The 24,240-nt window shown below is 36.5% G+C and overlaps 2 protein-coding genes and 1 long non-coding RNA gene across 5 annotated transcripts in view; 2 read left to right on the top strand and 1 right to left on the bottom strand.

Annotated features, from left to right (window-relative positions):
• LOC106177372 (follistatin-related protein 1) overlaps positions 1-18,524 on the bottom strand; it is a 20,429-nt gene extending 1,905 nt beyond the window's left edge. The window contains exons 1-10 of the mRNA XM_013560118.2: positions 18,343-18,524; positions 17,236-17,391; positions 17,033-17,098; positions 8,759-8,795; positions 2,939-3,175; positions 2,234-2,386; positions 1,672-1,834; positions 1,092-1,204; positions 684-747; positions 61-134 (exon numbers count right to left, since the gene is read on the bottom strand). Coding sequence (XP_013415572.2) covers positions 61-134; positions 684-747; positions 1,092-1,204; positions 1,672-1,834; positions 2,234-2,386; positions 2,939-3,175; positions 8,759-8,795; positions 17,033-17,098; positions 17,236-17,238 — 910 coding nt within the window. The 5' untranslated portion in view covers positions 17,239-17,391; positions 18,343-18,524. The remainder of the gene's footprint in view (positions 1-60; positions 135-683; positions 748-1,091; positions 1,205-1,671; positions 1,835-2,233; positions 2,387-2,938; positions 3,176-8,758; positions 8,796-17,032; positions 17,099-17,235; positions 17,392-18,342) is intronic.
• Positions 12,877-13,819, top strand: LOC147760735 (uncharacterized). The gene is made up of 2 exons (XR_015335623.1): positions 12,877-13,166; positions 13,317-13,819. It is a non-coding gene; the product is annotated as an uncharacterized LOC147760735 (long non-coding RNA).
• On the top strand, positions 18,449-24,240 carry LOC106177353 (uncharacterized). 3 transcript variants are annotated; one of them, XM_087018268.1, is made up of 3 exons: positions 19,039-19,396; positions 20,949-21,054; positions 21,937-24,240. In XM_087018268.1, exon 3 carries the CDS (start codon positions 21,956-21,958, stop codon positions 23,795-23,797), a length of 1,842 nt encoding a protein of 613 aa, XP_086874394.1. In that variant the 5' UTR covers positions 19,039-19,396; positions 20,949-21,054; positions 21,937-21,955; the 3' UTR covers positions 23,798-24,240. The 3 variants fall into 3 exon arrangements, with proteins under 3 accessions (XP_013415549.2, XP_086874394.1, XP_086874393.1); XM_013560095.2 differs by lacking the exons at positions 19,039-19,396; positions 20,949-21,054 and adding an exon at positions 18,449-18,569; XM_087018267.1 differs by lacking the exon at positions 20,949-21,054.

The following is a 24,240-nucleotide window of genomic DNA, read 5'->3' as shown; positions in this document are numbered from 1 at the left end:
TACACTATTCCAAGTTAACAAGGACGTGTTTAACAAAAAAAGTTTGCATATATAACTCACAGCTGCCTGCTATCTTCTTGAGATCTGTCTTACAACTGGAGGCAGTGCACACCCAGTTCCCACAGGCACAGACACTGAAATAAGGATATAGGAATTAGGTGATACGCTATCTCACTATATGAGACTTTAATATAACAAATGTTGACTCGATATGACTTAAAGTGTTAAATTCACTGACAGTACCAGGATTTTTATTTTTCATTTTCTTTTTTATTTTATTTATTTATTTTGTTTTTTTATTATTATTATTATTAATTGGGGGGGTGGGGGGGGGGGGGAGGTAAACAAGGGTTTAAAGTTTTGCCTAGTTTCACTTGCCCCAGACTCCCCCTGGAACCATTATTTACATTTATAATTGGGGAAATGTGGTGTGTAAAAATCCATTTGTTATGTTAAGCATCTGCAGCTTACTTTTAAGAAACAAACAACAGTGTATGGATAGAAAATCAAATGTGGTTTCAAATATTCTAACTCCTTTCTTGCCAATTTAACCAAAAATAATCTCAAATTTCTGAAACGTTCAAAATCTTTTTAAGCTATTTGGATAAAACAAAAGGAACATTAGAGTAAAACTCAGTCCATTACCAGGTTTTACAAATCCATGCAATGTGACGTTAACTTACCAAATGTTACAGTCAACATTTACTTCTGCACCATCAATGTACATTTTGTCTTCAAGGGAACATTCTATAGGAAGGAAATTGAAAAAAAATTTAATCATCAAGTTATTCAATCAATATACCTCCATGAAACAAAAAGATGCCTTTGATTAAAGTATAACATAAAACTGATGAATACTCATTTTCTGCTACAGTTAAAAATATTTTCAAGATTCTTATTGCAAAATATGACTAAACTGAAAACTGATAAACTATTTGTCTTTTGCTACTCTTTACAATAAATATCAAATGCTGTTATTGCAAAAAAAAAAAAAAAAAATCTGACCAACGATTGATATATGAACTTAGTCATATCTTTTAAAAGAATTACTATTTCATTTCATTATCAGGCACATAAGTTTTAGGACCTACTTTTGGTAGGGGGGCTGTACACAGGATCCATACACTGGCGGAACTCCTCCAGATCCAACTGCCAGTCGGAATCCTCGTCTGACATGATGATCAGAGCATCGACACACAAACCCCTAGAAATACAGAAACACAATCTGCGCTGAAGCCAACAACACACCCCTTTGTGTTTTCAAAATCATTGTGTTTTCAATTTCTCATTTGCTTCAATCTGAAATAAAGGGTTTTAGAAGTCTTCTCCAATGACTACAACAAATATTGCGATCACATTGAGCTGAAATTTTGAACTAAACCCCGACTCTGTTCCAAGTACACTCACACTTTATTAAATGATAATCTGTCTTCAAATGTGTTAAATACTGTTAGTTCTTCCCTTCTCCATCTCCACACCCCTGCCCAGTTTCACAAAATAGTCTTCTTCTTTTTTAGCTAAAACCTTTAGTTACAGCTAGTGTAGAAAGCTTTGAAAAGTCAACTAGCTGAGTTTGGTTATTAATTAAAGACTTATAAATTTTTGTGAAATGGGGGGGGGGGGAGGGGGAGGCTGTTGTTCTTAACATCTGGGAACCATCTTGCTCCTCACCTGATGATGTGTGCATGGCTTCCACCAGCAGCACCTTTGCCATGGTTACGAACTGTATCGTTTCTCTCCACACATTCAAGGAATTCAACGGCACTCAGCTTGTTGTTTTGGTTTTTATCACATGCATGAAAATTCTCAATGAGGACCTCTGTGTAGTTCTTGCCTAGAATGGAATATTTCAGCTCTATTTATTTCCAAAATGTCAAAATAGAGAAAATGGAAGCAGTATCTTTCAGCAACTCATTTAATAATTGGAGATAATTCTATAAGAATAAATTTGAAGAAGTATTTAAGGAAAAATTAAAGCTCTGAATATAATTTTACTTTACAGTTAATGTATAAGTTTTCTCTTTTAAATGTGAATTGAAAAAGTACGTATTTTATTCAAAGCAAGAAACAGACACCCAAACATATTTAGACCTTAAACGTTTGAATCCATTTTTCTAACAGCTATTGTTTGTATTTGCTCATCTCCTCTCTTTAGAAAAAACTGGATTATTTACTTCCCTGATTGACCTTGGGCATAGCTGTTTAAAATAACAAAAGTATGTGACTTAATTACCTTTGTAGAACCACCCTTCATCTTCCACTTTAGTTTTAAACCAGTCAATAAGAAGCTGTCTCAGGGAGTCTCTCTCTAACTGGTAACAAACCAGTGGTTTTTCTTCAAGAGAACTCTCATCTTTCTCAGTGGCAGCTTCTTCTTTAGCTTTTGCTTGAAAAAACATTAAAAAAACATTAACTAACATTGACTAATACATAACTGTGCATCAGCAGAGGGAACAAAGCCATAAATGATGTACAAATTGACATAATCTGACCATTATGTGACTTAATGCAGTGAGATAGACATAAGTCTCACCACTTGGGATAAAATCAAGCATGATTTAATTCATGAGATTTTGGAATTTCAGAAATAATGGAAGGCTACCTAGCATTTACAGTGTGTCAGTGACTGAAAACTGAATACAGAATTTATCCACATTTGTTTTCAGGCCTACTTGTAAGTTCAGCTGAATTACTATCTATATAGAACAACAGCGCAAATTCACCCTGTTTTGTGTCAGTTTTGTATTGTTTTCAAAGACAACAGGAGTTTCATCCTTATCGCTGAAATATTGACCCCGCCTCAAACATATCCTCACAAGTTTTCAAATATCCTATGACATTATGGGATGCCAAGGGCCTTATTTTAGGATGACTTCCATTGGACCATGTCAGGTATAAGTTACTTAGACTTTGAACACCACCTGGTCTCTGAACTTACTTTTACACGCTCCATCATGGTTCTTGGATATTTTGACTCCTTGCACGCATGCAGCACGGTGCATTTCGCAATGGTTTTCATATGTGACGTCGTTTGTTCCGCAGACGGGGTGATGGTGTGGTTCGCATGCTTTCTTACACACACATGTTGGTGAGCCATCATCAAGTACTGTGCATTCTCGTCCAGCACCGCAGAAAACTGTGGGGCAGACATTCTTTATTTTTTCACTGTCATCTGCTAAAAATGAAAATGAAAACATAAATTAATATTAAAAGATTAAATAAGAAATGCTGGGGTAGCGCTAACACTCTCCAATTTAGCCAAATGCTAAAACTGACTTAAATTGGCTAAAGAAAAAGGGCTTGATTTGACATGTTTTAGCCAAATTATAACCATTTTGATAACAAATTGACAAAAATGTGGTGATTTGGCTAAGCGAAAAAAATTGCTAGCGCTACCCCAGAAATGTTAACTGATGGCACATGATAATTCACTGCAAAGAGAACATACAACTTAGTGGCCATCTTACTACTAAATTAGTAAAATTTACATCTTATACAGCTCAACTTGGGAAAAATTATTAAACAGTAATTTTTTTTAATAATTATTGTACAGCTTGGATAATGACTTTACAAATGATTAATAAATGCTATTCAAACTGAAAGCAAGAGAGAGAGAGAGAGAGTGGAAAAGCTGAAGTCCAAAAGACTCCAGTGTACATCAAATGTTCTATATCTCAGCACATTACTAACAGGAAAAGCTAATGTTTTTCTAATTCTGTCTTGTGGCACTTCATATTTTACCTGAGCCCAGGTAATGTTTATCACTGTTATATAACAAACCAATGCCAGAATCATGAATAGGAGTTAGAGTCATTTAACTGTTTACTTAAAACATTATTAAAAATTAAGCGCAACAGAGATGAGTGAAGTTGTTTAATACAATAACATGTCTTTTTAAAATGAATGTTAAAACATTTATCATTATGGATTAAAGCCTAGCTGTCTGCATCAAAGTCGCAAATCACACTATCTGCTCAATCCCTTGACGTAAGAGTTGCAGAAATCTATTTTCTGCTCTATCATTTATTTCTTTATTCATTTCATCAAAACGCTGATAAAATGATGAAATCAAATGATAAAGCCAAATTACCCAGCTAAGCAGAAATTTCATAAAGTAAAATGTTAGCCCTAGCCTATAGTTGTTCAATTGTCAGTCTTGCCTGGATGTTTTCTCTGTTGCCAGAATGACTCACCACAGATGGGCTATTGATTGGCTCAAATTCTAAACAGCCATTTCTCATCTGCTTCAAATTAACAGCCAGGCTATGTAACATTATACCACCATCATTGTAACCAATTGTCATTATTAATCACAGGGAGAATTATTGGGAAATTTGATTCAAGCTTACATCATTCATCAATGTGGTTATTGATTCTATCTTCTGAGGAATAATAAACCCATATTTCAGTCTACTTTTATGATTTAATGGAAAATATCTTTGAAGTCCAGATACAACCACATGCTGCCATTTTGCTTTTCATGTGTGGCAAAAAAAATAAAGCTATTTTATTCCCTGAAATTTCTGTGATAGACTGATTTGCAACATAACTTGGCTGTGCATTTATACCTATTTCTTTTGCTATTTGAAGAACATGAATTAAAACTATTAGTTAAATTGATGAAGGACAATTTAGCCCATAATTTTTAGAAGAATACAAATATAACACAGTTAACTTCACAATTTTCATTACTCATTTTTCACTCCAAAATAATACATTTTTTCTAATGAAAATTAAGATGGAGCACTAATTAAGTGAGAGCCTAGCTGTAATTAACCTCTTTACTCCCAAAACATCTTATCAATTTCCTTGTACTCAAGTACATGATTAAATTCAATTTTCTTGGTTTCCAACTATATATGTGTAGGACACTTGGAAAAGGAAACTGCCATCATGACTTAAATCTTTTTCTCATGATCAAGGAGGTCAAACAAACCTTTGGTTAAACACATATTAAGCATGTTTAACATAAGCAGACAGTTGTGCCCTTTACAGTCAGGTGGACCACTGCTGGGTTGGACACTTTCTGATTAATATTGTCATTTAAAGTTCTATACATGTTTTAAGCCTTTCTTATATATGAATGCATGGGTATTAATGGTCCTTTCTCATTAGGTATATACACTTTTTATTTGTCCAGCTTCAACGACTATTTTTGTGATGTGTTTTGTAATTTAAATATAATTTGTTACTAAAGCATATACCATGCACAGGCCATGCATTGTTACTCATATGCATAAATGCTTTCAGACTTAGTTGAAGTTTGACTGAGGGCCCATCACACCATTATCTCTAATGCCATTATCAAATGAAACAGAGGTTTTATTTCATTTTGTTAAACATTCTCAGTTGGCTCAAAACTGGAGTGTATAACAGTGCTGCCAAAACTGTTGTAACGAAATGCGTGACATACACTACAAGCACGTACAAAAATGCTACAGCTTATCATGCCCAACATATGTTTACTTATCATGAAATTGTCCATTTTGTGGCACCAATAAATACAGAGGCCTGGACTTGTGATGCATACTGGCTCTGGATTTTAATGTTTTATAATTAGGTTTAAGTCTACCACCGGTGCTAGAAAAAAGTTCGACTGATGTGAACAGATGTTAGTGTACCACTGGTGTCAGGACCAAGATAAATCTGATGTGAACAGGTTTAAGTCTACCACTGATGTCAAGACCAAGTGAAATCTGATGTGAACAGGTTTAAGTCTACCACTGATGTCAGGACCAAGTGAAATCTGATGTGAACAGGTTTAAGTCTAACACTGGTGCCAGGATCAAGTTAAATCTGATGTGAACAGGTGTAAGTCTACCACTGCAGGAGGTGATTTAATGGACCCCATAACCTGAAATCTAATGTACCATGAACACATACGTTTGTGCCTGCCAAGATTCTATACTGCAACGATGGGCTTCTTAATGAACAAGAAGATGATGGAGTATGGAAAGAAATCAATGGAGCCAATTTATCTCTACTGAAAAAATGTTCCAAGAGACAGGGAGTCAGTTAACCCTAAAATGTTCCATTAGAAGAAACAGACCTAAAAAGACAAACACTGTCCATATATATTCTGTATGACAGGTGCAATTAAACATAGAATATTTACACTGAGCAATTGGTTATGGTAATTATTCACAATCTTCAGGCACCCCAACCATTCCTATATTTTACTTTCAAGATTAACTTATCGATATATGCCTTTCACATATTTTTAAAAATACTTTTAAAATGCTTTTTTAATACTTTTTTTAAATACTTATATAACTTTCAAATAATCATTTTCTTTGACTGTGACTGATAGCTTCTGTTCAAATTTAGCAAAATATTACCCAATTTAACTTTTAAAAGCTTTGTAAGATGGGAAGAATCTATCGATTGATATAAACAATTCAGTTTACATTTTCCACGAGTCCTAATAAATTCTCATGAGCTCGCATGTGAGTAAAGTATTTTTTTTTTTTTTTTTTTTTTTTTTTTTTTTTTTTTTACAGATGCCTCACTCATGAAACTCCAGTAATTTTCATTTAAATTACTACATGCAGGCCCGTAGCCAGCAATTTCAAATGGGGGGTTCGTTTTCTGAAAAAGTGGACCTTTTACCATAAAACCATCATGTACCTAGATCAAATTTTACCCAGAGGGGACCTTTTCCCAGCAAAAAGGGCAGTTCTTTCGAAACCCCCGAACCCCCCCTGGCTACAGGCCTGACTTGAGCTAACATGGGAGAGGCCAGGATACATGTGAAAGCATCTTGGAGCAATTTAGAGAGGCAAAGCTGAGAAAGATTGCTTTATAAATGACAGTTCACAAATAGCTGAATCATGAGGATTAGAAGTTTAAACTTCTATGCTGTATAAATAAAAGAATCAATTAAAGCAAATAGAATACCAGGGGATAAATTCAGATTAACTTCACTCAAGGTCTTGTTCAAATACTCCCAAGAGACAGGCTTTACTTTTTTGAAAAAATAGAATAAATACAATATCGGCCATACATGAAGACTGACATCATTTTGAAGGAAATTTAATTGAAGTTAAATATTTAACAGGGCAATGAGACAAACATTATTTTGATGTGATTGTCTAATTAATGTTGATCTTTTTCCACATTGGTCCATAATTGTAAAAACCATTTAGCTGCACTGAAACGGGGGTTAAATGGGGCTTAATTGATTTTTGTCTCAGTTACCCCAACCCACCCATACCTCACATCCTCTTCTCAGCGCACGAGCCTGATGTGCACTCTTAGGTTCAGTCTACTTAAAACTCTCTTCTTATGGTAATCAGCATACTAGTACCTTCTAAGTTTGGTCTCCTTCAGTATCAAAAACAAAACAGGGTGACTATTTGATGAATGTCAGATACATTACGTCAATTTTCAAAAAAAAAATCTGTTTGTTTGCCGCTGTCAAATGCTAGAGTCATGCACAAAAACATTGCCTGCCAGTTTTCAACTAAAAATAGCTGGCTCAATCTCTTCCCATCATCTAAAGTTCAGTTGTCATAGCTACCTCAATTACAACACATTTGCAGAAGCTAGAATCAAGTAATACTGCATGATTAGATTACTTTAAAGCCATGTTAGAATGCACATGAACAGCAGTCTCTCTCTGACAGACTGAGTTTTGATTGGGAAATTCAATGATCACAGTTCATGTCTGATTTATTGCTTGTAGGACATCTTCCAATTAAACCCCTCTAATGAAATGATTGATGAAATTATGCCAGAGAACTATACTGAGGATAACATCTGTGTATTTAAACCCCATTGATTTGGTCCACTGAATTGACCAGCTGAGTATATGGGTGTATTCCCGGAGATTTAGATCGATCCAGAGATTAAGATTTAGATCAACCGAAATCCCTGGGGGTTCACGCTAAATTGCAGTCAGCAGAGCGTGCACCATAGTTAATTACCCCCTTACAGCTTTTAGTAAGCGGGGCAGACGCTTAAGCCGGCTAAGCTGACAGTAATCTGGTGAGACTCCCCACAGGGATAGATCGATCTAAAATCTATGGAAATGGGGTCTATGGTAATGTCTGTATGTTTGTATATCTTTTTCTAAATAAGAAAGATATGTCTTGATCAGTAGTCAGTTAGAGACACTAGGAGTTCACACATATTATTTCAGGCAGAGTCCACAGTATGAGGTAAAGGAATCAACTTCTAACTGATTGCCATGAACATTCAAATAAAGGTAATTAAGTAACAAGTCCTAATGGCAGTTTATTGGTGGGCAGGACATTGGGAAGGGGGGGGGGGTCGGGAGGGGTACAGCTGAAGGCATCACTGAGCCACTTTTTACCCCTCACAGTCTCTTACTACCAATGATGAACAGACACTGTGGTTTACTGATAGTTATAAGTTGGGAAAACTTAAAATATGTTAGTACAGGGGTGGATGGAAGCCGTCTTCTCGTTCTTTCAGAAGACGGTCAAAATTTCGGAATTTTTCAAGTTAATATTGACCAGCAAATTTTTTTTTTTTTTTTTTTTTTTTTTTTTTTTTTTTTTTTTTTTGTTCGAAGATGGTCAAAAATGGAAGATGAATCAACAAAGATGATTTGGAAGACTGTCAGCCCTGCATCGTTATTGTGAGATTGGGTGGTGGGTTGTGGGGGAAATTGTAAGAAAAAGGGGAAGCAACATGTACAGTCAATCTGTAAAAATTCAGTGGAAGCAATGGTAATGGTCATAATTCTAGCTGTCTGGTAGTTAGAGATCCCCTAATGTGCAGTCCTTGAACTTACCGTTTGTACTGGCTTCTGTTGAGGAAAAAGTTGTTCCCTGAAAGTAGAAGAACCAAATGATGAACAGTAGTAGCTTCAGATATTGTTTATATCCAATTGTTTTTAATTTCTAATAATCTGCTTTCATTCTCTCATAACATTTTCATTTCATTAAAAATTATTAACATATTATACTTTTTCATCTAAAATATTTTTGTGTTGTGTATTGTACAAAATATATCACTTTTTAATTTTAAATATTTTATGTGTTGTGTATTATTAACAGTATATATATCATATCAAGATATCATCAAGTCATATCACATTTGACAACTCTTCCAGTGCAAATGTTAGCATGTTCTCAACAATGGGAAATTATTCTTCCTTACCATATGTGTATCAGATCAATATAATACAACTGGAGTAATGCAGTGTTTGAACATCAATATTTCTTTACATTAAATTCACCATTACCTCATAACATACACAGACTTCTCCCAATGAAAAAGATACCATGTCTAGTCCTTGATTTATGATTGGCAAGGGGAAAAACACCTCAAGTTCTTACACCTGGTTTGAATTTAGGCCAATTTTCACAGAGACCATAACACTCAGAATTAAGCCAGATCCACTCGATCCCTGCTGTTGTAGATAAAACTGTTTATAGAAATGTATCACCCCAGGAGGAAGTATACTTGATTGCAATTAACAGTCTGGGGACCATACTGCACAGCCTTGATAAATTAAAACCCATCCACCAACTGACTCAGGCTGTATATGCTTAATTAGCTTGCTGAATTATTTTGGAGATCACAGGAAAACTTCAACTTAGGTAAGTTTCGTTCAATTTATCAATTATCTTGGGGATCACAAGCATACAACTGCAAATGATTCGTACCATCTTCTTCCTCTGGAGTGTCTGACACATTGTACTGGCTGTTGCAAAGACCTATGAGATGCTGACAGCCATTATGTCAAAAACCTAGCTTTGTTTGTAAAGCTGGATCAAATATTTTAGTTTTGCTGGGTTTAAAAAAAGCATTGTAGTTGTAATGAAATTTAAGGAGACATGCCTATTAAGAGGCCAAGTATTTTTTTTTTTTTTTTTTTTTAGGTAAGCGCCATTTCATTGCACCTATAGCTAGTTTCAGAATCCATGAAATGCTACTCTTCACAGCCTACGGGTGTATGTTAGCCATTTTTTATTTGCAAACTGGGAATTGCATGTGTTCTATGACTGAACTTAATCTGGTACATTATATTCTAAAGGACTATATGGAGCTAGGGTTCGCATGGATTTTACTTAAACTACTTTTTTTTAAATGGCTTCAGGTATCATATCATTTCAATGCATTAACCAACACCCCTGTAATGCAAATGATATTTCTAAAGCTCTCAGAGATGAGCTGTTCCAACTTGGTTGTCACGAACGGAGTTAAAGGGCGCATTCCCATAGATTTTAGATCGATCTATCCCCATGGGGAGTCTCACTAGATTACTGTCAGATAATCTGGCTTAAATGTCCGTCCTGTCTACTACAAGCCGTAAGGTGGTAATTAACTTTCATACCCGCTCGGCTGACAGCTATTTAGCGTGAACCCCCAGGGAGTTAGGTCGATCTAGTTGGATCGATCTAATCTCTGGGAATGGGGTCTAAGACTATTTCCGGTTCAAGTTAATACCACTGTAAACAAGACTTAACAAAATGTACTTTGCAGCAATGACTAGAGAAACACATTATGTGCTCCTGTGGTAAAATTTGTTTGACTAACAGTTCCCAGAAGTGATAGACCTACAGGCCTTGTAAATAAGTGTGTTCTAAATCAATATTTCTGGCTTCCTCATATATATTTGTCAAGACTGGTCTATGATGAGTAACAATTACCTGCACTGCTTCAGTGATTAAAGTCACTCATTTCCAGGACTTTTGAGTTTGATTTCTGCAAGTCATACATTGCTTATATTCAAATATATAGAGTTTAAACCTAGGTGTGATAAATTTGTATTTTAAAATGAACTCTGTCTGGTAACTGTGAGGATAAAGTAGACCACTACATCGCGTTTATAGATCACAACTGCTTGTGACTTTTATGCGACACTTTTTTAAAAACAGAATATGATGTCAACTACAGCAAATTAAGAAATGCAATCTTTTTTTTCATTTTCAACAGAGCTTTTGAACTTATGTTAATTAATCTCCACATTCAAACATAACTGATTAATGGCATAACCCAAAACAGTGTTTTGATATTTAGTAATATCTGAAAAAGCTTGGTCATGTCAGAAAGTATAGATTTCCCAGTTACTAGATAAAGTAAAATTCTGAAAATTTATGAAATACTGGAATTGCTGAAAATTAAGTCTGAAAATTCAGAGGAGTTACCATAAGAAATGGCAGGAACATATCATTTCAGCCAATTTAGAGTCTGATAACTACACACAGTTGTGCAAACAAACCTTTTGTTCTTCCCCCACAGGGCTTTTGTTTTGAAATACCACTGAAAGGAAGAATGATGAAAGAAAGGCCTAAATGTCTAAACAAAAACAACTTACACTTTGTTCTTAAACTTTGTTATACGTTTCTTGTTTGTGAAACTGCATGAGCACTATTCTTGTTCAAATTTATGTACATGTACAATGTTTCTGGTTTTTGGTTAGTATTGTTGTTAATTTCATTTACTTTTTATTTTACTTATTCTTTTTTATGTCTGTCAGTAAAAAATCTTACACATATTTTATCCGTATATATGTTTCAATATTACTTTTAAATTTTTTTTTTTTTTTGTTTCTTGTTGGCATTTGTTGCAGTTTTCGCTACCAAATTTAACATTACCTGTTGTTATTGATAGAATTTACCTGTCTTAAAATTAAATGTTTTTCAGTGACAAATTTTTTGTATGTGGGGGGGGGGGGGATTGGTAGACCTCTGAATGTCCGTTCAAAAGCCTAGTGTCACGTGAAATCAGTCTTCAGATGGACATCAAGTGTCTGTAACCAGTGTCCAGTATATCCAGCTTGTCTAGACTTCATGCATCACTGAGGACATATTTAACAGTAAAGTGGATAAATTGCTGTTTACATTAAAATTAAGCTAAACAGGGTGCCGGCTATAGTTTTGTATTTGCTGCCTAAAAAGATGGATGCCTATTTCTGCTCCCCTATTTGTCATTCTGAACCAGTCAGTGATGTTACAAATTGCTTTTGAATACATCCACTCCCAAGTAGACAGTGTTACAGTTTATACAAACAGAAAGGATGGATAGGCAACTTATATATATATACTAGCCAATGGCTAAAATCTGAAATTTAAAAAAAAGTCAAGGCAAAAAAAGAGGCAATTCCCAGGGGGTAGCTTATTTGGTATCCATTTTAAACATACAGACAAAACAATTGATAACATTTTCTTCTGATGCGCAGCCCAATTACAACAATAGGGGTTGGGTGGAAGTGGGGTACAGTAGATGAAATTAATTAATTTTGAGACATCATTATAAGCAAATCCTCTGCTGAGATGGTATTAATGTCTAGTAAGGGAGTCCCCAGTACACCCAGTGAACTGTAGGTACACCTTTGGTAAACGGACTCTCTAGTTTACATTTCAACACACTTATCTCATTAGGAAAGAAACACTAAGGCAATTTGCTATGGAACCGCACCATCCATCTGGTTAAGGTCAGAAAGTGCAACCTGCATAGCATAGGCACAGAGGTTCTACAGGGGTAGTAAAGAGAATTCAACCCAAATAATTTCAGATGCATGGGAAGTGGAATATATATATATATATATATATATATATATATATATATATATATATATATTTTTTTTTTTTTTTTTTTTTTTTTTTTTGTTGTTGTTGTTTTACTGGACCTCTTACACCCCCTCTCCAAATCTGACCTCATCCACTGCAAATGGGTGAAAAGTTGGGCATGTATTTCACAAGTCACTTGATTTTTGAGTTTATAATGTTTTTGTCTATTTATCAAAAAACACGCTAGTGAAGTTAGAACAACCTATAAATGCTCCATATTTTAGTAATTCCCACACATTCTGTCTAAACAAAAGCCTCATTTAAATGTGAATCATTGAATACAAGTCCATTTATCATCTAAAAACCCTTCATTTAAGATTGATATTGCCTTGAGAAAAATTCGTCAGGTTGGCATAATGCCATCTTTTTGTTGTCCCTTCTATTTTTGCCTAATTACATACACCATGAAGCACTGAAATGATTTATATTTACATCATGCAAAGTCCCTCTAAATTTAGACACAGAAGAGCTAGGTGTGCAATTCTCTTACTTCACACTATTTTGTAACCTATTCTAGTTGCTATTGGCACAGTACACAGACACCAAAGACATCAGTCTATCTTGAAATGTTATGTGGACTTATTTCATAATTCAGGAGTTTAATTTTCATTCCCACAAAAGGTAAGACTTTACATATATTTACCCGAAGGTTCAATTTACAATAAGTAACATAAGACAACTCCTTAAGTGAGGGGGTTAGTATTTGTTTGGTTATTTACACAATATTTATATTCCAAATAATGAAACAGAATACCCTTCACTTTGTTGTAGTGATGCAGATATGGCATATCTACTACGTCAAACCACCCCGTGAGTCATGTGGCTATTAGCCACTCTGACACTAGCCCAACATTCAAAAAAATGCTGATCCATTGGAAAAGTCACACTGAAGGGATGTGACTTTCAGGGTATGTCATTTTGGCCAGAAAATGTGCCCTGCACGGAAGATGAAGATCATACTGGGGTTATTGTGCAAGGTACCCACTTAAAAATCACGCCACCCAGATCAGACCACCGCGACTCTAATGATTACACCCATGAAATTTACACATGACAGATTAACAGGAATCTTAATATCACCTTGCCTGTCTGACATGCTAATCTGGATCAAAATATTTGCTTTTTAATGAAAATAACTTTCTTATCAAAAGATGATAATGTTTAGGGGTAGGGGAGTATTTTATGCTTCTGAATATTGTTTTCACTAAACCAAGGTGAGGGTTATTACCCCATATATATGTTTGAAATAAAAATAAATATTATGGTTCTTTGGATCTTTTGATTTTTGCACACCTATATCTCTCTGGCTGTATTCCCAGAGCTTTTAGATCGATCTATCCCCGCGGGGAGTCTCACTAGATTACTGTCAGATAATCCGGCTTAAATGTCCGTCCTGCCTACTACAAGCTATAAGGGGGTAAATAACTTTCGTGTCCGCCCGGCTGACAGCTATGTAGCATGAACCCCCAGGGAGTTAGGTCGATCTAAAGTAGATCGATCTAATCTCTGGAAATGGGGTCTCTCTCTCTCTCTCTCACACACACATACACACACACACATCTACTTATCCCTAATCTAACTCTGACCACTAGTCTCATGACACGTGAGGCACCATAACAAATGACCTGAACTGAGCCAGACTGGGCAGTGTCCAGCTTCCTCTCCCCACCCAGTCACCTATTTACCTAACACATTCCCAACTTCAAAAGTTCTGACCCCTATTTCAACTCATTTACACAAACTTAGGGGCATGCAAAACACATTCTGCCCGACTGTGATTGATATTAATTCAGCATGCAATAGCCGGTGTTGTTGGGAATTTAGCTTTGTTTTTCATGCAATAGTTGATTAACTTAACCCACCTCAAATTTTCAGACCAGTATGCTGCTGGGCATTTGGATGTGCACATAAAATTATTAAAATTGACAAGTCTTTAGAAAGTGAAATAAAGTTTTCTTATGCATTTTAGAATAGATGTATGACAACATCCAAGTCAAAATTAGGGAGTGGAATGTCAAAAGGTAAATTAAAGGGGAGCATCACTTTATGAGGCCTTAAATGAATAAAGTGATAATTTCTCGTCACTTGCAGACATTTTCTGCCTAAACAAAAGAAGCGAGGGATTCGTTGATACCAGAGTAGATCTAAACTCACAGCAGAGCATACTGTACACCAGTGACATATCTGATGTACATGTGATACACAAATAATTACGAACAGTAGGCAGAGATCTACACTTGAACTGTCAGCAATTCGTGGCTGATAACCCCCCCACTTCTTTCATTAGCCCCGAAGCGCTCAAAATATTCAGACAATAACTGCATCAATTGAAATGACTAAAAATTATCATTTTATGTTTTTTTTTTTCTTTTTTTGTCCCAGGAAGAGATGAGATATCCTCCTTTAAAGATAAAAGGTAACAAAAATGAATGAGACAAAAATGAAAACAAATTATACCCCACGTGGCTGTTTACTACGCACAACAATAGAGTAATAAATGACTTCCTTCTAAGATCTGGTCATAGACAACCACAAGAATTTGACTTATGTCTCTAAGTGCAGTAGAAATCTTTGTTCACTCAAGTTCCTGTTTAGACCAATTTTTACTCTGACTTACACCCCATTTCCATAGATTAGATCGACCTACTTTAGATCAACCTAACTCCCTGGGGGTTCACGCTAAATAGCTGTCAGCCGGGCGGACACGAAAGTTAATTACCCTCTTATTGCTTGTAGTAGGCAGGACGGACATTTAAGTCGGATTATCTGAAAGTAATCTAGTGAGACTCCCCGCGTGGATAGATCAATCTAAAATCTATGGGAATAGAGCCTTAAACCCTGTTCCCATACCTAGATCCATCTAGCAGGATCGACCCATCTGCGAGGGGTTTCTCGCTTAATTGCAATCAGCATAAGTGGCTCTGATGTCTGGCACGCCTAATAAGCTGAATGTAATTTAGCAAGAATCCCCTCGGAGATGGGTCAATCCTGCTAGATCGATCTAGGTATATGAATGAGGTCATAGTCATTATAGTAATAGTATAGTATAGTAATTACTCCAAACAGTCAATCCCATCTTTATGTGGAATACAAAAGTAGTGAATGATATAATGCTGCCTAGATACCTGTTAGACTATATATAAACTACCAGTGCCATTTGGACCAATTAAGACAGGTAATCTTTTGCCTAGTGCGAACAGGCACAAAAGGCAAAACCAAGAAATATCAACTTTAGTCCATGACTACCTTGGGCTTGAAATTAGACGTACTCTTTTCCATCATGAAAAATTACACCCCATTTCCATAGATTTTTAGATCGATCTATCCCCGCAGGGAGTCTCACTAGATTACTTTCAGATAATCCGACTTAAATGTCCGTCCCGCCTACTACAAGCTGTAAGGAGGTAATTAACTTTTGTGTCCGCCAGGCTGACAGCTATTTAGCGTGAACCCCCAGGGAGTTAGGTCGATCTAAAGTAGGTCGATCTAATCTATGGAAATGGGGTGCATGATTACCTTGGGCTTGAAATTAGACAAACTCTTTTTCATCATGAAAAAATTAGTCTAATTTTCTGTCTAAATTAGGCCTCATGTGAACACGCCAAAATACTGATACACTGTACACAGTATCCTCAGTAATGCATGTTTTCAATATATACATGCTGTTCACATTGTATAAGCATGCAGACTGATAAGTTAAATGTGTCTTGTTTTTCTATGTTGTTTTCACACAGCTAGCTCAAATATATAACCAAACACAGATCCATGCAGAGTTGATGGTATTCATAATATTGGACAAAGACTGAAACTTTTTTATACAAAGAGTGAATAAAGAAACAGATACAGATGCATGGAAGTGCAGATATGGAGATATTAACATTCAAACAACAGTAATGCCGTTGGAATGGTTTTAATCTTTTTTTTTTTTTTCAAAATCAACTCACCTTCCATTCTTAATTCAAAAAGCTATTTCTTCAGTTTTATTTTTCTAATAATATCAAAATCAAATCACCATTTATGTTTAATCAATATAACTACTAAAGAAGCAAGTGGAAAACCGTTTCAAAAAGAAAAATAACAATTATCTGTAGATACTGGTAATTATAAATACGACGCTCCTTTTGAACTCCTTTTGTGAAGCAACCTTAGACTACCTTTCTTTACTTCAAAAGAATTAAGACGGGTTTTAAAAGCTCAGATTTAACCAAAACTACAAAAATACAGGCTAGCCATAGCACATTAAAAACTCAGTAACATTAGAGGGGCGTGGTTATTACGTAACGCTTACTCGCACACGCCGTCCCGTAGTAAAACGTAAACATTGAAAGCAGCGACAACATGTACAGAATCCCTTATCATCTTTTCCAAATATAAAAAAGAGATCAAGTCCATCTTTAACCAATCAGTCAGGATTTTCCGACCTCCCTCGACAAATATGCCTATCATAAAAACACGTGAATTGATCTAATGTTACGTGGGATACGTACCAAGGCAGAGGTTTGCGCTGATGCCAGCAAACCCAAAGTCAGCAGTAGCACGGCGGTTCGGAAACCCTGAAAATTAACCAGTTTCTCATTGATGAAATCTAAAATAAATCTCGGAAGTCAATTGTTCACAATAAACGTATACAGTGACATTCAAAAATCCAATCAAATGTGTGGAGATTGTAAGAAAATAGCCAATATCTCACCATTGTTGATGATGGCCCGTCTTCGCCTCTCTGCCGTCTTAGAAGAAGTAATGTTACGGCTCTTCCGACGGTCGTTAATACTCCCCCCGGAATGACGGGATAAAACTGCGCTGAATTTTCAAAGATAGCCTGGAGCGTTGGTGATAAGTTTGCATTCTCGGAAGAAAATCAATAATAAAAATTAACTTTGGATTATTTGCCTGTTAGGATATATTTATTGTGTACCAAAACTTTTTCTTGAGTGTTTACTAATCAAATGAATTAATAAATCAACAAGGTCTAACGGGGTAACTAATAGGCCTAATAGCATTGCACGCAGTAGGCCTATATCTATACTATCTATTCACTGTACTCTTGATTTAAAGCCACTTTAAACCTCCTTAAATGTTAATCTTTTCTTGGTTTGCTAGAAAGAAAATTAAAATATAGCCACTGGTCTTTCAAATGAAAATATATAAAAGCAGGGAGTGGCCGATTTATATTCGAACACCACAGATATTCATTCACAAACAGTATCACAATTTCTGTCAGTGGTCGTGCTAGAATTTTAAAGCTATTTTTGTCTATACCGAAGGTATTTGTTTGGAGCTAGGAATCAACATAACGTTGTGTTGAATCCTAGTGTGGGTCGGTCTTTTTTTCGCCTGGGTTAAAAAAACGCAAATTAAGTAATACGTTCGGAATTTCAGATCGACCTGCTGCAGGTGTTATAAACTGAATGTGAAGCTAGTGAAAAGATAGTTTCGGAGAATGCATAGTTTATTAAACTTTAAAAAGTCAGAAGAACGTTTATCAGAACATGAGTATAATGAGTCAGAAAATAAGACGCTTCTTAAAAATAAGATTAAACGCTATCTCTCGCTCAATATGAATGTTAAAAAGGTAGCAATTTAATACAGAAATGTGAAACCTTCAAGGACCATGACATGTCAAATGATTGTCGTATCATAGACACAACATCCACTGTCTTACTCGTCTTTCCTTCTGCAAAACTCTTGTTTATCAATAGACTGCTGTTTTCTCTTAAAGTATTCTTGACTTATTTTCAAACGATTCAAATTTCATAAAATAACCATCGTAAATTTTAAATTTTCTTTATTTTCTTACTTTGTTGTCGTCTGTCACCCTCAATTTAAGACCTGTATGGAAAAAGAAAAGTACAAAGAAAATGTAAAGGACAAATACTTCAAGGTCTGCCGCCCATGTCACGTATGTCACGTACGTCACCGTGCTCACATTTGATCTCGTACATGTGATGTAGATTGTTATGGCTGGCTTGATACTTCGTCTCTATTGTTGAATGTTCCATGCGGGGGACAGTCTGGACCAAACAGGTATTTGTCTGTTGTTATTATTTTTTCTGCACCTTACCCCACAATTGCCATTCGAACCTGGAATCTAAGATTGTCCGCATTGCAAATTCGTATGAGTAATTCATCCATTTCTCTCTCTCTCTCTCTCTCTCTCTCTCTCTCTGCTTACTAATCACTTACAATGTCTCCAAAATGAGGATGAATCTTCCTGTGCTGTCAAGTCAACCGAGTGCATTGGCAAGAGTCTATCAATATAGAAAGTAAAGATATTAAGTGGTAAAAGTTAGGGATCAGATAAACTCTCGCTTCCTTTTCTATGTTGCCAGCTTTATCACTCTTTTATCATTACCCCCCACATATGATTGCCCCCCCCCCCTTCCCAATCTCTTGCACTTAATCGACTACGTATTCATGCCTGTCCATCTCATTTTACACGTTAAAACGTAGTTGATCAGGAACAGTACAACGCACAATTATACTAAAGACCAGGTTTAGCCATCGAAATTTGAGTTTAACCATTGAGATTTAGTGTAAGCAAAAGTAAACAACAGGGTCTTTTCTCAGCAAGAACCCCTATCTAATAGTACCATAAACAATCTGTTCAATGGAATCAATAGAAGGTCGTTATTGTTGCTCTGACCTTGTATTACTTAAGACCAGTAGTGGATGTGTGTAGTAACATAGTACAGGTAGTGTATCAAGCTGAACGGACGTTGGCGGTTAAGGGGGGTGCAGTACCGTGATGTCTGTCGTCTCGACCTTAACTTCCGCGTTCGACCATATTTTAAGGTGCGTCAGAGGTGTCAAATGCACGTCAATGCAGGTGTGCGTTGACACTAGGTAAACAGGTAAGAGAACTTACATAAGATCTGGAATATTCATGTGGTGTGTATGTGTACCTAAGCATTGGCCAAAAGGTATGACGATGGCGTAATGTACGCTCAGGTTTTTAAGATGCTGTGATTGGATGTCTCGTAAAGAGCTTCCACAATGTGTGTGTGCGTGTGTGCGCGCGCTTGGGGGGGAAGGGGGTAGCCGTGGTGTCAGTAAAAGCTGGTGATAAAGCCTTTATTAAAGGAACTGTGTGTGCTGTCACAGTGACTCCTTGGTTCTTGGTCAAGATGCAGGGCCGTAGCCTGAGCAAAATGCCAGGGGGGGCAGTAAGCGGACACGAGTGGGCGAAGCACCCGAGGGGGGTGGGTGGGTGTGGAAATTTTTTAAAAACTGTATGTATAATACTGCATTCTGGTGCATTTTAACTGTTATTTATTGCTCAATCAGAAGTCAAAAATTGTGGGTTCATATTGCCATTTTGCCATATTTGCACCTCAAATCCCAGGGGGGGCAGCTGCCCCCCCTGCCCCCCCGGAGGCTACGGCTCTGAGATGTAACTCTTGATAAAACAAGTATAATTCATATTTATACCATAGCGTTCATAATAGTTTGTACTGGCCGAGAATAATGTAATCTTGATATAATTGTCGGGCCATACCCCTCCCCCAACCTGTTTTGCATCTTTACCCCCAACAGACCCACTCTTAAATCTCCTCTACTACACGCAGATATAAATCACTGGTAAATTAACCTGAATGCCTTGTGACGTCATCAAGATCGCACCGGACGACTTATGCTCTTTGTCTGAACGCACACTTGCAAGATCGACCTTGGGCGAATAATTTCGTCCAAGGATTGACCAAGCAGAAACGGTCACAGGTGCGCGTCATCACAGTGATGCGTCATCGTTTCACATTCCGGACGATTTTCTTGAGGATAGCAAACTTATCTTGCAAATCCGGTTAGCACTGGCAGCAGTGTAATAAATTATGTAGTGAAATAAAGTAAGTCTGTGAAATGAAAATGTCGACGAGCGATATAAAGGGGGAGGGGAGGAGGGAGAAGAAGAATTGCGTAGAGGATGTTCCGTGACTTGGATATCAAAACTGATAACGACGGAGGGGGGTGGTGTTGCAGGAAGGGGGGGGGTGTCCTTTGACCTCAAACCTCCCCCCTCACAGATAAAGCAGGCGCATCCATAGGTTCCTACCCGTTCTTCGTCTACAGGAAAAGAAATAGTTTGTTTGTACAGCAGAATAAAAACATAATCTTATATCTTTTTTTCTCAACAATTTACAGTAAGCCTAGCGGAAAGAAGTGATACATATAGTTTTAATGTTGCGTCACAAATACAATTTTCACGACATTAGAAAGTCCATAACACAGGTGAAAAGATATCTTTTACAAAGCGAAAGGTATACACCATCCTAGCTGCCTGCCCTTGCGACATCTCTGCATTTCTCATTGTACGACGTCCATGCAACACTGGAGAAATAGCATTCAAATTGTTTCTGTGTGTTACAAGCGTCGTGTGAATATTATTTTCATTTCTTCTCTTTTTTTTAGTCTGCCAGCAGGGCAGGTGCAAATATTGCACGCAACAAACCAGTGATTGAATTTTTCCTGCCGCTAAAAAACCGTCACCACAAAGTCATAAACTGGGAGCGACAAGGTGCGCCTGAAAGCCTAATGTCACAACTTGAATTTAAGAGGAGCTGGGCCTTTCTCGTATTACAATAATTTATCTATTCATTTTTCTACACACGTACGCGCCTTGCTTATAAAAGAAAAGGGTGAACTATATGTAAAACAGCAAGAGTTAAGAAATAATTCCCATGAACTGCCCCTATAAAGGTGTGGGCGATCATGACTTTCTACTGCTTTCTTTCTTTGGCTGTTTTCAATACGTTTGCACCAGCGAAACTTTTTTTCGTGTAGGGGTATATACGAATTCAATGATGGTAAAATCTAGGTACATTACAGAGAAACCGTGTTAAAATATTATTCATTTCGTAATGTTATTAGAAAAAAGGAAGCAGAAGAGAGTTTATTAATTTATCTATAGGATAGAACCTAGAAATCTTAGGTTTAACGCACAAAAACGTAAACTTTCTTTCACAATCTCATTTTTTGTTGATTTAAAACATGTAGTTAGACTTTGATTCTGTTACAAACCATATCTTGAAACCACAAGGTAATAAGAGGGATAAACAAGGTTTTAAAATTCTACCTAGTCCTATTATGCTATATCAGTAGATAACACAGACTGGCCTACCTGTTTGATTACATTTTTATCTGTTTATGATGTCTCTGCACTTTAATAAATGACATGTTTTTTTTTCCTCTGAATTATCGCAAGTCAAAAAGTCAAGTAGTCTTTTCAGTTCAGCACATTACGTCGATATTGCCTATAACGAAACAATTATATCATGTTGATGTAAACGACAGATATTTATTGGTCACATATGAGAAAATAAAATCATTAAAACAATAAGCTGGCGTATTTTTTAATTGAATATATAATAATAAATAAATAAGTTTTTTATATTTTCAGATTCAACCAGACATGAAAAATGAACATGTACCCCAGATGTGAGAAACCGCAGCACGGGATAACATGGGCCAGCATAATACTTATCGCCATCAATTGCGTTAGTGGCGAAAACGGCACAATTTGCCCGCACTTCTGCATTTGTTCAACCAGCACATTCCAAAATGAGACGACTTGGACGTTAGATTGTTCTAGTCATGGCCTTGGGCCAAATATTCCACAATTTCCCATTCTGTCACTGAATGGATCTCTTACCGTCTTAAATCTAATGAATAACAGTATTGATACTCTATACGACAATGCATTTGGAAATCTAAGTTTTATCAGTACGCTCTACCTGTCCAATAACAATATCAGTATTATTTCAAACGGTGCGTTTAGCACATTAAGGGATTTGTCGCAGCTATATTTAGACGGAAATAGAATTAAGGTGTTTCCATATGTACCAATTAACAATCTTACACGACTGGAAGTCGTCAACTTGTCTCGAAATGAAATTCAAGGAGATAGTTTCAATACAGAAGATGATTTGTCGCATCTGACGGAGTTGGACCTCAGCAGCAACGCTATCACAAAAATCTCACCTAACGCATTTTCAAGTTTCCCAAACCTAAGAGCTTTGAACCTTGCGGGAAATTCAATCTACAATATTTCGAACGAAGCTTTTAATGAAGCTTTACAGACATTGGACCTGGATGGAAATTCTTTGACAGAGAGCAGAGATTTTGGGTTTTTATTAAATTTACGGAGCCTGACCAGTTTAAGACTAAGTAACAATAATCTAACAATGGTTCCAAAAATGTTAGGGAATTTGACTCAGCTTCAATATCTTGATTTATCCGATGCTCATTTAGTATCTTTTACCGAAAAAGACTGCAAAAGTCTGGTAGCTTTAAAGACGTTGGATTTATCACGCAATGGAATTAATGTTATAGACGAAAATACTTTTGGAACACAAGGTAACTTGGAGCATTTGTACCTTCAAAACAACAACATCAGAACTTTTAAAAAAGACGCTTTTCTGGGGCTCAGGGATTCTCTCATATCTCTAGATATTTCCGATAACCAACTCCAATTTTTGGAGAAAGAAGTATTTGCCTCTTTACAAAACCTACAGCAATTCAACTTCCATGGCAATTCTCTGATCTGTGATTGTCAGTTACTGTGGTTGCGAGAGTTAAACACCACGAGTGTTCAAGATCCTTTCTGTGCAAAGCCAGATGAATATCTCAACTACACTGTACTTCAATTCCCCAGTGGTAACTGTACATTGACATTCAGCAATACGACAATCAGCAACAACTTGACAACGGGTAATTTCAGTGGCTTAAGCACGGTCAGTAGCAATCTTACAACCAAAGATATCGGGGATGGCGTCACCACTGACGGGGTTGCAGAATTTTCCTCTGCAACTTCACACACTTCCACGGAACCAGCTGAATCAACGACAACATCAACAACAACGAGAGCTACTAGTGCATCAACGTTAACAACAACCAATTTATCCACGACAATCAATTTGCCAAGTTCAACCACACTTAGAACTACGGAATGGTCTGCTGCACCATCAGTATTAGGGTTGAGTTCCACCGTGGTCATCGCTGTCATTTCTCTTCTGGCGTTTTTCGTGCTCTTCATCTTGTTGTTCATTCTCTGTAAAAGAATACGTCACGGTGCACACGTAGGAACTGGTGACGACACCCCAAGACCCACCTCCCGTCAATCACTTGTTAAAGCCACGCCCATGACTGACAATCCACCAACCAGTAGGAAGAAACTCGTTTACAACAACGAATCATTTGAATATGATCGATCAGAAAGACTAGCCAGGACTAGGAAGAAATTTAGAGAGAGCATTAATTAATTATAAGTGTTATAAATGTAGTTTTGTGAAAGACAAGAATGACCGGATATATTTTCTGCACTAAGAAGTGATTTGGTAAGAAAATTTTAATATGGAATGAAAATGGGGCCGCCGCATACAGTCCGATGCTAGTCCTCTCAATCTACAAGAAAAGTCTGTGAAAACCAATTCTAATCATTCCGTCCATAAAATAGCTATTTAGTCATTTAGCATCCCTCGATTTTTTGTTTCGTTGTTATCATGTTTGTGAATTTTAGTTACTGCACCAATTAAAAGCAACTTTTTTTTTATTTTAAACATTTTACGATGTGTTTTCCAGCTAACCATAAGTATACATTTCAGATATAAAACAGTTTGAGCTTATATTGATGAAAAAGTGTAATTACCCAATACTGTATTATACACACATGAAAAATGTAATTTTTACTTTTTATAATTTGAAA

The sequence above is a fragment of the Lingula anatina genome, chromosome 7 (genome assembly GCF_051362555.1).
Source record: "Lingula anatina isolate TDL-2025a chromosome 7, LinAna3.0, whole genome shotgun sequence".
In the NCBI taxonomy this organism is placed as follows: Eukaryota; Metazoa; Brachiopoda; class Lingulata; order Lingulida; family Lingulidae; genus Lingula; species Lingula anatina.
Note: the sequence above shows the minus strand (reverse complement) of the source record. Positions and strands in the feature narration are given on the sequence as shown.

Coding starts and splice junctions, on each gene's coding strand:
- LOC106177353 (XM_013560095.2), top strand. CDS start 21,956: ATGAACATGTACCCCAGATGTGAGAAACCGCAGCACGGGATAACATGG.